General features: G+C 36.8%; 1 protein-coding gene across 1 annotated transcript in view; it reads right to left on the reverse strand.

Annotated features, from left to right (window-relative positions):
• Positions 1-305: 305 nt before the first annotated feature.
• PRKAA1 (protein kinase AMP-activated catalytic subunit alpha 1) overlaps positions 306-14321 on the reverse strand; it is a 34564-nt gene continuing 20548 nt past the window's right edge. The window contains exons 3-9 of the mRNA XM_065406145.1: positions 12751-12844; positions 11762-11906; positions 9791-9878; positions 7751-7975; positions 5267-5753; positions 4985-5111; positions 306-2991 (exon numbers count right to left, since the gene is read on the reverse strand). Of these exons, the coding sequence (XP_065262217.1) occupies positions 2747-2991; positions 4985-5111; positions 5267-5753; positions 7751-7975; positions 9791-9878; positions 11762-11906; positions 12751-12844 (1411 nt within the window). The 3' untranslated portion in view covers positions 306-2746. The remainder of the gene's footprint in view (positions 2992-4984; positions 5112-5266; positions 5754-7750; positions 7976-9790; positions 9879-11761; positions 11907-12750; positions 12845-14321) is intronic.

Below are 14321 nucleotides of genomic sequence, written 5' to 3' on the forward strand. Positions count from 1 at the left end.
CCTTTGCAATTATTAAAGATGTAGTTGAGCAAGATCTCCCCAAACACAGCCCCACTATGTCTTGCAGTGAAATAATTTGTTTTGATAGCCTATTGCCAGATACTAATGCAACATTTTAAGAAAGTCAGCTTTATGTCTTCATTGCAAGAGCAATAAGGTCTGATGAAGAAAGTAGTTTAAACTGTCAGAGGTAAAGTTATGAAACAGATGAATGAATCTGGAATCAAATAGGTTAAATAGTCTCAATTCTGTCATTGCCCCTATTCAAAAAAAAAAAAAAAAAAAAAAAAAAATCAATTCAACGAGAAAGCCTTGGACCATCAAAACTGACTTATCATACCAATAAAATTTACTTTATTTAAAACTATGCATTCTGCCAGAAATATATGTTAAACTTCATACACCAAGACAAAGTAAAAACATGGTCGCCTTAAAGCACAAAAGAGCTGGAAAAGTATAAAAAAAATTTAAAGCTATATGCACTTTGATATTTTACATGTGTGTTCAGCATTACAAAGTATTTGCAAACTAGGAACAGCTACATATGCAAAAAAGACAGTTTAAGTGTTCCCAAATGAGGAAATACTGCATTAAAAACTGTGTGTTTGTTATGCTATTTGTACAAGTGCAACATTTAACAATTTCAAAATAAAACAGCATAGCTAAAAGGGATCACAATAACTTATTGAATAATTGTATCAGAATTAATTCTGACAAGACTAACATTTTAAAAAGTAGAATTTGTGATTGGTCCCCCATGCTAACATCTAAATTACATCAGCAGTATAAACCCAAAGCATCATCTTTAAACAAAAATACAGCCTTCTGTTTTGAAATACAGTAGTGTAATCCTGCTTTATAAGGACCATGTGTGACACTTCTCTGAAGACAGGGGGACAAGAGTTGAAGTTGAAACTTGTACCCAGTTACTGGATAGACCATGCAACTTCCAAATTCATAATGCTAAAACACAGCAAATCCTGGGGCTTAAGCAGCTGCAGGTTTCTTCAAACTCAGTGCATATTAGAAACACTTATGGATGAACTTCTAAAGTCAGATAACCTAGATTATTGTACTACTCTATGCAAGGATAAACTATTCTTACTACATCTGTATTTAGCAGTTCACTGCGGGTGAATCCTGGACAAATTGAACTCACTGGCAAAACTCCCATTAACTTCAGTGTAGTCAAGATTTCACTCTATATGTTTGGGCTCTCTCAATTATAAAGTGGTATTGTAAAGAAAAACGGGGCGGGGGGGGAACCTAATGGACTGCATTTTGAAGTTAACATACAACTGGAAGATTAAACATATTTTCTGGCATACACAAATTGCTTTAAATTTGTATTTATCATAGCTAAAGGAGCAAAAGTATGTCCAGCTACAAACAGAGAAACATTTAAAATGTTTTCATTATGTGCATATGGTAGGATTTCTCTATTAATTTTTTTTTTTAAATCAAATAAATCAAATTTCTTTCTGAAAAACTGAAACAGGCCTGATAAATTTAGAAGCCTTAAACTATTCATGCCAATTATGTCAACATTTGTGATCAAGTGTTAAAAGTTCATTGGAATACTAACACTCAAATTTATGTGCTTTTACGAGCATTGATCAGTTGTATATTTCAGTTTAAATATGACTGATCAACTGCACTGTTAACTTTAGAATCATTTAATTAAAAACAAGATGTGCTATAAAAATGATTTGGGCGTCCTAATCTAGATAAATAGCTCCAACTGCAAAATGAGTTCTATACAGTCCTATAGCTGGCCCAGCATGTGATATAAAGAACACTGATCATTTAAGAATAAACTCAGTGCAAGATTCTGGAAAAGCACACACAGGGCTAAGGAACCTCAGCCTGTAGCAGCATGCCAGGAGCTGCTCCACTGCTATTACTCTAAGATGGGCTAGTGAAACTGTACAGTTCATGAACCCACTGAAAGCCTTTCCTCTTGTGGAATACTGTTCCATGGTGCAGAGGAGACTGAAGAATCTCCTTTCCATGAGCCTTCTCAAACCTTGTGGTATGGTTTCACAATTGTTTCACTGACCTTAATATAGGTCACAGGATTTCATCTTCAGCGCTTACTTAGTATCCAAATGCATAAGAAATGCTGACGGTTTGAAATCTCCAACATATACACAATCAAAATCTATCAAAGTTATTAAAAAAGTAGTAAGTTATGATTTGCTTTAAAATATTCACCCAAACGAGCTTGACTATTTACTGCCAATTATAAGTGGGATGAACACCACAGCAGCTTGAACATGTTCCTGCTGTTAGACAACTGAATAGTATACTGAAACTGGGACACAATTGCAGATTGTGCCCAACAAGTCGCTTTCATAGGCCACTGGGCTAGCAGGTGACCATTTACCTACACTGCAACAAAATTATCGCCAGCATAAAGACAAATAAAACAGTCCTTATGGTTAACAGTAATGTTCTATGAAGCCTAATGTGCACTTGGTGTAAAATGTTAAGAACTGCCCAAAGGGTCTGTAATTTATTGTACCTGTATTATACTATTGAATAGTGGACAATGTAATCATAACTCACTTCAGCTTCAGTGTAGTAGAGGTCTAACTGCTCTTAATCATGTTTCAGTCCTGTGCAAACTGCATTATGTGGCTAGTCTTCAGCGCCTTAGTTAATTGTAACTTGATTATAATAGGAAGCATTTGACTATGATTTAGGCATGCTTATTGCTATAAAAGAAATAAGCCAATCTTTAAAATTATTGTGCAAGTATTTTAATAAGATTTGCACACATCTCAAAAAATTCTATGGTGTGACTCCCTGGTCTTGGCGTTAAGTCAGCTGAAGAAGAGTCAAGTGAAGACGTCACTGATGAGCTAAGGGACGCATCTGCAGATTTTCCTTGTGCATCACCATCAGACTCCTTCTGACAAGATCTATAGCTGCTCACAGAACCTGATCTCTGTGGTGTGGTAGTCCCCGATTTTGCTTCAATAATTTCATCTAGGGGGGGAGTGGAAAAAAAATGAAACACTTTACAATGGCAAACAAAACAAATAGTCATTAAACTGAGAATTTGAGGTTCTCTCTCCTCTGCCCCCAATTAATACCAAGTCTTTGAAAGGTAATCTTGTTTTCTACTTTTCTTTACACAGTATTTGCATGTGTGTTACAAATCAAAATATGTACAGCAGAAGTAGCAAACCCCTGTATTTTTTCACAGGGTTAACAGGTGTTTGACATTCAAGTTAGTCTGAAAGACATTTATGCACAGATTATCAAATTAGCTGAAGAAACCAACAGCAGTAGCCCTCTAGTCCATTCTTCAACTATCATCTGCTCAAATTAGTTTACAAAGTATGTTTGCATGGAGTTATGGTCTATCTAAATCATGAACTTCTACAATTTTTAAAAATAAGTTTAAATATTTAAATTTTCACACTATTGAACTTGTCCCTCACTTTGTAGTTTTTGACAGACCAGTTTATGAAGTTGAGATTGGAATTCCATAGTAAATATTGTAAATAACCATTTACTCTTGGATCTGGCACACCCACCCCAAAACCCAATTTTTTATTAACAATTCTGTCTGAGATTTTCATCTGCAGTCTTCTGTCACTGGATTTGGGGGGGGGTGGAGGGTGGAACTGAAGCAATTGGAAGAGTAACTGTATATTACTTTTGGAATGTCAGACTACTTAGTCTACAAGCCACAGATCAATTTTACAAGTACATAAAAGAGTCAATTTGCATAGGTGTATATGGGATCATTAGGGTATCTGTAGATTAGAAATGCAGCTTTTTTGTGAAGCAAATCCCCAAACCAAAGTTTTTCTGAGAGTTACAACTATAACAGTATGTGTGTTTCAACTAATATTTTACAGCTAGACCACTGTATATTAGTTCACAAAGCCAAGGTATCAAAGTATGGCAGGGTTACTGTACTTGCAGGTCAACACCACCCTTTGACAAAGTCTACCTTCAAAGTTTTGCAGAACCTCTCTTCTGGGCCCTCCTTGTATACCCAATCACTCTACAGCATAAGCTGCCTTTACACAACATATATTCTTCTATGCATCTTGTATGAACCTTATATCCTGCTGTACCATCCTATACGCAAGTGCAGTTCAAGCTGAACTACATATCAGTCGCTCAGCCAGACAGCCTCCTCCAGTTCAAACTTTTCAGTCTGCTGCACCATCTTCCCTCTACCTCATAGAGGTATATATTGTTTATAATTACTTCAGCATAGTCCTATGATCCTGAATAATATTCAAGTTTTGCTTTCTATGTGGTCCCCAAATACCCATCATTATAACTAATGTAGACATATGGAACAAATTCGGAAAAGGACCACTTTACCTCTATCCTACCTTAACTCCCAAACATAGAACTAGATATTTACCACAAACACATTCACTTTACACATACAAGCTGCACATGAGTGTCTCATTCTATATGAGCCTGTCTAGCTTAAGACCTTATCTATTGTAAACAGATTCACTGCACATACTATGTGTCTATTGTTAACTATTTCAGAAGTTTTAGTAACAGCAGACAGAGATGCATCATACATCTGATACATGATGTGGCAGAGTATGGGACAACTTTGCATTCTTAGTTTTGTCAGGCTATCTTCACTAGGAAGTAACGTGTTAACCTGAAGTAAAATCCTAGTGGAGACAAAGCGGTCTGTAGTTAACAGATCCAGGTAAAGACTAGTCTGCCCCATTGTCTTGATCTTGACCTGCCAACTCATGTGAAAACTACAACTGCCTTGTCTTTGCCAAGATTTTACCTCAAACTTAGGTAACAAATTAAGCCCAGCCACACTGTTTTTCCTCAGTGAAGACAAGGCCCCAGGTCCTTATGGCCCTCCAAACCACATTTCTAACCGATATTTAAGTGTGAAAGTCCAAATTACACCACTACAGTTTCTTCAATTGTTTATAATTACATTATTCCAATAGTTATGTATGTATTCTCCTTCACATACCATCAATGCTACGGAAATCCAGTAAGTACGTCCTACTGTCCACCTGGTATAACTGTAAACTCATTTTAGAATAAATACTAGTCACTGGATTCTTCCTTCGAACACGCAAGTAGTATGGATTTACAACCTGGTAAAGGATACAGATGAAATAGTTAATTTCTATTATAATTTTTAAAGAGTGAGTGACAAATGTATACAAAAACAAACCCGCTAAAGTAAGGTATCAATTTAGTGTTTTAAGTGAAACATAACCATATGTCAGAAAGCCTTTTGTGCCCTCACCTTCCATTCGTAATCCAATTGTTTGATTGCTCTACAAACTTCTGCCATGATGTCATTTGGTCGACTTTGACTCCGAATTCCTAAATGCCACTTAGCTCTTCTTACACCTTGGTGTTTTGACTTTTGCGGGTTGAGCTCATCAAGAGTGTGGCGTGGCCGCGGTGCTTCAGCTACTAAAAATGGCACTCTTTCAGGATGAGGGCGAGACAAATTGTGATCATCAAGAAAAGAATCTGGTGGGCTTGTTGCCAAATAGAAGTCTTTGGCCTCATTCATTATTCTTCTGTTATCTATAATGAGGTGATAGGCAACTGCTAAGGGGTCTTGATGATTTCGGTTATATAAACAGCTTAGCACCTCCTCTTCTGTGCATTCAAACTTCTCACACACTTCTCTTAAGGCTTCATCATCAATCATGTTTGAGCTATATGATGGGTCTTCAGGAAAGAGATACTTGGGAAGGTCCTGCTTGAACCACTCATGCTCCCTGGATATACAAATAAGTAGTATTGAATTCAGCCACACAGATTTTATGTAAACTTTTAAGGAAAACCAAATAATTAAAAACAAACTTTCATTATTAGTTTTAGTAAAGCATTTTAGTGTTCCTAAAAGGAAAATTGTTGATGTCAGGATAACCCATTATGTACCATTACTAGTAAACCTGAAAGCTCTATTTTGTTTTAGGTCAGGTCAAGACCAGAAAAAGGAGGTGTGTTTTTAAAAGTGTTAGTACACACCAGTACGTTTTACTTGACATAGGGGGCACTGAACACTGAACTACAATTTGCTTGGTCTACACTAGGATTTTACATTGTATTGGCCACCTTTTTCACCTAGCATAGACATGGCCTTAACATTTCAACTCTATATTATTCTACTTGAACCACACTCCAGTAGGTTGTTTGTCAACTGCTTGATGGCAGTAACAAAAACACAAAAACTCCTTATTTTTGGAATTTTCAGTCTGATTCTAACAATGTCTACTGGTTGCTGGTTATCATGCATTAGGTGTCCCCTTCTCCTCCCAACTATACCTGAACCAATAATTGATTTTTCGATCCATAGGCTTAACCCCTCAAAAAGGTTTATTTGACCTGAAACAACAAATTGTGTTTTTTGTTTTGTGTTTTTTCAGTTTTAAAAAAAGTCCAGCTAAATTCTGAAATAGTCAAAATGTTTTGTTTTGAAATGGTTAAAAAAAAAAACATTGATTTTCAAAAAATGTTTTTCTGCCAAAAGCATTTGTTGAATTTGACCCAAATTCACAAATAGTTCTGGTGCCTTCAAAAATGCATTTTTTGGCAAATTTACTATTAGTCGAAAAAATTCAGTCTGCTCCAATCCCAACAGCCACATAATACTATAAGAAAAGGTCCCTAGTCCTGTTATATAGAATAACCTCCTTGATAGGTATTAGGACAGGGATTTGTATATATAACAAAACTGGAATTTTGACATTTTGTTAGTCATTGTTCATTCTAATCTGTATTCAAGAGTCACCTTCCCTCACTGCCTCCAAAGTTAGTAGATTGAACTACCAAGGAAAGGGTAAGAAAAGTCTGTCAGGCTGCAACCCTTTGGTACTGTCTGGTATTAACCAGCATACAAGAACGAAGATTAACAGTTTACATTTCAAAACACAGTAAAAGTTAAAATACAGCAGAAACCTTATTTTTCAAAGTTCTCTGATCCATCGGGAAATACAATAAAGAACAGATTTGTCACTTCAGTGCATTGAACTAGCTACATAACTGTCCAGTGATAGGTCATGAAACAAGAATTTTACAGTGACAGTTTGTAGTCAAGTTTATGAAAATCTTCATCTAAAAATATGAAAATGTAACAGGGCATTTAATCAAGGAAACCAATAGATTTATTTTGCAATTTTTCCTGTACAAGGAGTGGACGCATGGTCTTCTGGTTAAAGCACTTGCTTAGGCATCAGATCTAACCCTACCCTGCCACAGTCTTCCCCAGACCCCTTCATCACATCACTTAGCTTCTCTGTATCTTACTCGTTAAAAGAATCTATAGGATTAGTATGTCACCCACCTACCCAATTATTATAAGGCCTAGCATTCATAAAGCACTGACATCTTGTGATGGAAGGTGCAAGAAAAGTATTATATTACACACTAACATTAACACCTATCTTTCTTTACGATTTGTACATCTTTATGTCTTTCTGCCCTGATCCCAATTTTTCGCAGGATCTTTTTTCCCCTCAAGGATCAATACAGACACACCAATTTCTTGAACTCCAACACCTTTTAAGTGTATTAGTGATAGAATTCTAGTCATAAGCAGATTTTGCCATTTGGAACCAGAGTTGTCAGATTTCCAAAAGTCAAAACACTTATATGTATTTGTAACAGTAGGTTGTATGGCAAAAGCATTTTTATGAACAATTTCTTAGTTCTGTTGATTTGTACTGGGACCATCACTGTGGCATCTGTGATTAGACATCAATTAGTGTTTTACCTAATGTCTCTGATTGTAGCTCTCTTCATAGGATCCACCTGCAGCATGTGTTTCAGAAGGCTAATCACAGATGGATTCAGATATTGAGGGGTATAAAAGATACCATCACATATCTTCTTAAAAAGCGTTGGCACGTGATCATCATCAAATGGAAGGGTTCCACATAACAGAGCATAGAGAATAACCCCACTGCTCCAAATATCTACTTCTGGACCTGCATATAATCTGGAAAAAGTTACCTGTTAATAAGTTATAGTAGCATAGTACTTTTTTGCAACTTGCTTATATGTTGTAGTAGTTAAAGGGACACAGACAAATTGAGGCCTACCAGCACTGTTCAGGGGAGGCACAGTATGCACATGATTGTGAAACTTAACTCCACCAGACAAGCAGGACATGAATGTATAGAAGAATTCTGCTCTGTCTTTGTGTGAATCACCCATCTATGTAATTTACCATAGTGCTAAATTGAGGGGAAGACCATACTACAGGGACAAGGCAGATCAACGGAAATATATATTTGGCAAATTATATCCAAACCACAAATATCATCGGGGGGAGGGGCTGGGAAATTAAGTTCCCATGTTTCCTTGTCCCATTTACTAATAAATCAGATGCCTGGATTACACTCAGCAATAGTAATTACTGCAGTGGAGTGGTAGCTAGTGGGTTGCCCAGAACAGATGACACTAAGGGTATGTTTATCCTGCAATTGGAGGTACAATTTGCGGCTTGTGTAGGTACTGTATACTTGTGCTAGCTTTAATCTAGCTATCTTGTAAAAATAGCAATGAAGATGCAGCAGTGGCATGGGCTTCAGCTTGGACTATTCAAGCTTGCATAGTCCCATTGCTAGCAAGCACAGCTGTGTCTTCATTGCTGATTTTTAGCAAGTTAGCTAGATTAAAGCTAGCATGGGTATACCTACACAAGCTGCAAGTCACACATCTGACTGCACTCTACCGTTGACTAACTGTGTTGGAGGATTCAATAGTTACAGGATTGAGCTAAAATAGGGAAAGTGACATTTGGGCTTAACACGCCACAGTAAAAGTTTGCACTAATACCCAACTTTACTGCCTGGAACTTATCTGTTTTTCAGAAAATAAAGTACTTCTTCCAAAGTGTGTACTATGATTCATTAGGCCAGTGGTTCCCAAACTTTTTAACAAGGCAACCCACTGACCGCATTTGGGTTTCTTCTTTTTATGACTTATACCCCCTCTGCCCTGGCAGCGCAACCCTAATTCCAGCCCAATGAGGAGAGGAGGCCTGGTGAAGTTGGGGAGTGATCATGCCCCACATTCACCCTGCAGTGGCGGCTCCTATCACATGAGACTGCACCTACCTCCAGGCATTGCAACATGGTGCATGGAGTTGTAGAACCACTCATATTTGGCCAGCTTCCCCCCCATGTCAAAGGGGAAGCCAGGCCAAACCTGAATGGTGCTGCGACCCTGCACCGGAGCAAAAAGATGGGTCCAGCCTTCCAGCACAGGAGCTGCTGCTGCAGGGTGAGTGTGGGGAGAGCTCGCTGTTCATCGCCCCCAGTCCTCTCCTCTGCACCACAACATTTGCCTAGGTCAGGGCCCAGTGATGGATTAATCCAACATTGGACATGGCGACCCATCTGAGACCTTCCTGTGATCCCCTGGTGGGTTGGGACCCACTGTCTGGCAAAACACTGTACTAAATAGACCATTTTGGAAATTCTGGAAAGTGATAGAGCCAGTTTATGATATTCACCGTACATGAATTTTCTAGTTGACAAAACTGCATTTTTACCAAACTGACTTGGGTACAGCATAAACACACTGCAGTTTGGACTACTTGATACAGTACAGTGACACTGAAGGGGCCAATAAAGCTGACTAGGCCACTAATCAATGTAAAGGTAAACTTCAAAAACTAGCAAGGGAGGGAAAGTCAACATTTTTCAACTTTGAGTTTGTGTACTATAATACTGTCTTGTTATCTTTAATATTAAACAAGGTATTTTTCAACTACATGCACACATTTAACAAATATAAGAGATACAACCTTCCTGAAATTACTTCTGGTGCAGCATAGTTAGGGGAACCACAGCTTGTTCTTAAAAACTCTCCATCTGACATCATATTTGAAAGACCTGAAAGTGTACAAAAGCAGCTACTAAAATATTCAGCTAGAGCAAGCTGATTACACACTGCATGTGCATCTTAATCCAACCACTAATGCTAATAGGAGTAATAAGTTACAGTTTACTTTTTCTAAATTATAAAGTACAGCAGTTTAGAATTACTGAAATGTGTACAGAAACAGAACAATGCAGTGTAAGATGCTGCATACAGTATACCAGAAATTAGTTTTACTGAACTGATGTTGAAGAGCAAAACTAAAGACATGTATGCACATGATCTAGGCATGCCTGAGAGAATACATTCATTCCAAGACACAGCAAGAAAAGTCTGTTTTGGAAATGTCCAGAGACATAATGGAGGACTGAGTTGTTCTAAGGGAAACACAGGACTGCAGTAAGGTGGGACTTCAACAAGAGAAAGCATTCTTAACTGTGATTGCTTCCAAATGCTTGAAGACTACCACAGAACAGTCCAAGGAATAGCTTCGACAGAACACAAGATTCAATAGCAGCTCTTTACAGAACAGTACAGTGATTATACCTACAGCAGGAGACAGGCAATCTCTCTTAACATCCACTGGGAAGTTGCAGACTACAGCTTGGATAGGATTGAGTGTTCTGGCTATGGCTTACTGCATTAATGCAATACTCCCTTTTTTGAATCTGAAGTGATAGGGAAGAGTGCCTCAACTAGTTTTCATACTTATTAAACTGAACAGGTTTATTTATAAATACTCTTGTTTAGTTAAATAAGTTCAACAGCTTTGCTAAAATTTATGCATGGTAATAAAGCCATTTTAACAGTTAATACTGCATTTTGTTTTGCTGTAACAGAACAAGTAATCGTTCATCTAAAAGCATTCTGCATATAAACGTAGTAATCCCCTTTGACAGAAATAATTAACAGGACTCCCAACCCCCAATGTATTTGAACACCATACCTTTGAAATAATTGAATACTTAGCATTTATATAGCACCTTTCATCAGAGATCTCAAAGCGCTTTACAAGGGCGGGTATAATCCACTATGTCTACAAGAGAAATATCAGGATTATGTAGCAATATGGATACCTTTCTATGTTTATATGGCAAGAAGGTTTCCTAATGCTGGCAGTCCTGAAAACTAGCTGCCATTGTCTTTCTGTAGTTGTATTTTGTGCTCTTTTATAGCAAGTCTGTACAAGTAAAGAACTATAACCTTCCTTCTCTTGGCTAAGCAGACAATATATAGCAAGTGCAAGAATTAGTAAGAAGTTAGTTCCTCTTTTACCTTTCATTATCTTAAGTTTCAGTTTTATACTCTGTCAACATCATCAGGGTAGAGCTTTTTACTTTTTTAATTTTAAGTTAAATTTATAGTTAGATATGGAAAGTAGTACTGAATAATAGTACTAAGTGCTATGCCATCATTAATGCCTTTCACTAGAATGATGTGGTTCTTATCAAGTTTGCTGAACTGTCCTTGTGGATCAGAAGACATTAGAGTTATTAAAATAAAAGGTGGATAGTTGTCCTGATTTTACAAGTGGAGAAAGACATAGAAGATAAGGAACTTGCCAAAAGTCAATCTTGGAATAAATGGAGTAGCATGCATTAAATGCTAAATATAATTTAATACTTTCTTAGTGACACTTTTGTTCTACCAGACCAGGCCAGACTATTAATTTCTATCCAGTCACAGAAAATGTCTGGCTCAAAGATGGCCTATAAGGAGAAGAGAACTCTGCACTAAGCAATGTTCTCATATTTCTTTTTGGGACACTTCTTAGGTTCTTGTACTGTGCCCGTCACCATGGTATCCAAGTATCAGAATTCCAATAATTGAATATTTTCTGCATTAATAAATAGCATCTGATGAAACTTATCAAGTTTAGAATAAAATAAAAGCTCACCAAAATCAGCTATCTTGGCATTCATGTGTGCATCAAGTAGTACATTTTCAGGTTTCAAGTCTCTATGTACAACCATATGCCTGTGACAATAATCCACACCAGAAAGGATTTGCTGGAATAAACGTCTACTCTCCTTCTCATCAAGCTAAGAAAGGAAAAGAAGCCATTTAAAATACTCTTATCTGTCCAACATTTTTCTTGAATCTGCAAGACATAAGTATTACATTTCCATGCAAGTGTCTTTGGATGAAATAAAGAATGCAACAGGTTACACTTAAGTATTTTAAACTCTGGACACTTTACAGATAAAGTAACAGATGGAAAGATGAACTGACTAGCCAATGCCACACAATGATTCAGTGGCAGAGCCAGTAGTAGAACCCAGAATGAATTTTTCTAGCCCACAATGCCTTAAACAGAACACTTTTAAGGAACGTTATCCACTGAGTCAATTACACAGTCAAAACTTGCTTATTCCAGTCAATTTCAGAAGTATGACGGTCAAAGATGTCATGTGATTAGGAACTAACATCTTTAGAACTCTCACATTCACTATTTTTGCTTTATGGAGAAAAAGCATTTGATATATCAGGTTGAAACAAACACCAAAAGTTGTGAATTCAACTTGATCAAAACCTTTATGTAAAGTCATTTTTAACTTTCTAAATTTATAGTCTGCTTTGCACAGATGCAGAAATTTTGACTGATTAAACTTAGTATCACTATTCAATTAAAGAGGCAAGTGCAGTTTCAAATAAGATAAAACTACATTTATGAATGAAATTCTGTAAGTTTAAACTAGCAGACGCCACTTATTAGTGTTAGTTTCAGAGCAAAGTTTACAGAGTTAGAAAAAGGATAGAATACTTTGAGACCCGCTACTGCTAATTGCAAGACTAGATAAGAACAGGCTTTCACCTAGTGAGAAACATTTTTGCAAAAGCGATAAAATGTAATCTACTGTTTTGTAGAGCCGAAGTTCCTCTTACCCTTCCATTTTTACAGATATAATCGAACAGTTCCCCTCCAGAAACATATTCCATCACCATGAAAATGTCAGATGGTGTACTGATGACTTGGTACCTGATAAAGGTAACACATCTATTAATTCCACTGCACACCCACAAGATACAACTAGTTACTTATAATTAAAACAGCATTGGGCTTTGTTAACTTAATTGGATATGAGCTATACCCTAGAACTAAATATTTCCTATATGAAATTAAGTTATTCAGACATCCCTGTTTTAGTATCTCTCTTCAGGGAATGGGACCACTTCAGCGAAGCATATTAAAGAGAATGTACACTTCTGAGTAGGAGGCCCAGTTTTAGCCAGCAGATTAGGAACAGAAGTTTCTCAGGCCTATTAAAAATATTATAACCCCCTTTCCATAACTAAAGAAAAAGCTAAGGAAGAGACAAGTACTTGTTAGAGACGAAGGGCATCACTGATAACACAATATTATTCTTATTGTACAATGAGTCAAACATTTAATATATTTATAAAATACAAGCAGGAAGGGGTTTAAGGAGTTTAGAAGGCATTTAAGGAGATAGAACAGTTGCAGAGAAAGTTAGGAAGCTTACTACAGTAATGTAGATGTGGTTAATTTAACAGTTTGTCTAACCTACTATTCAACATGCTTGGACTTGTTCTCTCTGTTTCCTATACAACATTTGATGTAGAAGTTCTACAGCGCACAAAAGCCAGCTATTGCTTCCAGAACAAACAGAAAGACTACATCTCTCTCGATTATTATACATTCTATATTTAGATGAGATGTGACAAGTAGGGGTAACAGTAGGAGATGGTGGATGAAGACAGAGAAGCAGCAAAGTCATGTGGTGATTCAGTTTAGGCATGCCGTGTATACTCATGGTACAAATTAACTTCTTGTAGACACAACGGAAGGACTGCAGTGTTTTCTTATAGAAAGATTTCCCAGGGTAAGGGAAAACAAAAAAGTTTCAGCATACCTGGACAAGTTATTCTTGAGCTTCACTGACAAGAATGAGCTCTCAGACCATCTGGGTGATTAATACTTGCTAACTTATAAACAATCAAAATACTGAACAGAATATATTTTAATACTCATATTTCTAATGTATCCTGAATTCTGAGGCTCTTATTCTACCTTACGAGACTATTAAGGAAGTTAATTCTTGTTTGATTTAGTTTTACATAGTTTAATTTGAGATATTTCGTTTTAGTGACTCATTCTTTATCATTAAATGACTTGTTAGCATCTTACATTACAAAGAAATTCTCTTTAATATACTGCATTATTATGACTTCTGAAGTTATTTCTAAGAAGTAACATTTTAGGAAACACTGGCTTAAACACTTTTGAAAGCTGAGCCTCCCTTAAAGAAAATTAAACAAATTACACCCAGTTTCAATCCCAACACATGGTATCAGGCATACCCAACAGGAGTGGTCATTCATTACAAATATATTGTTTAGATCTGCGTAATATGGTACTACATAAATGTCAACATTGTTAATTATTTCACTGCTCAAAGAAAATGGGAAGTATCACTGGTCATCCCAGGTACCAC

The sequence above is a fragment of the Emys orbicularis genome, chromosome 6 (genome assembly GCF_028017835.1).
Source record: "Emys orbicularis isolate rEmyOrb1 chromosome 6, rEmyOrb1.hap1, whole genome shotgun sequence".
NCBI lineage: Eukaryota > Metazoa > Chordata > Testudines > Emydidae > Emys > Emys orbicularis.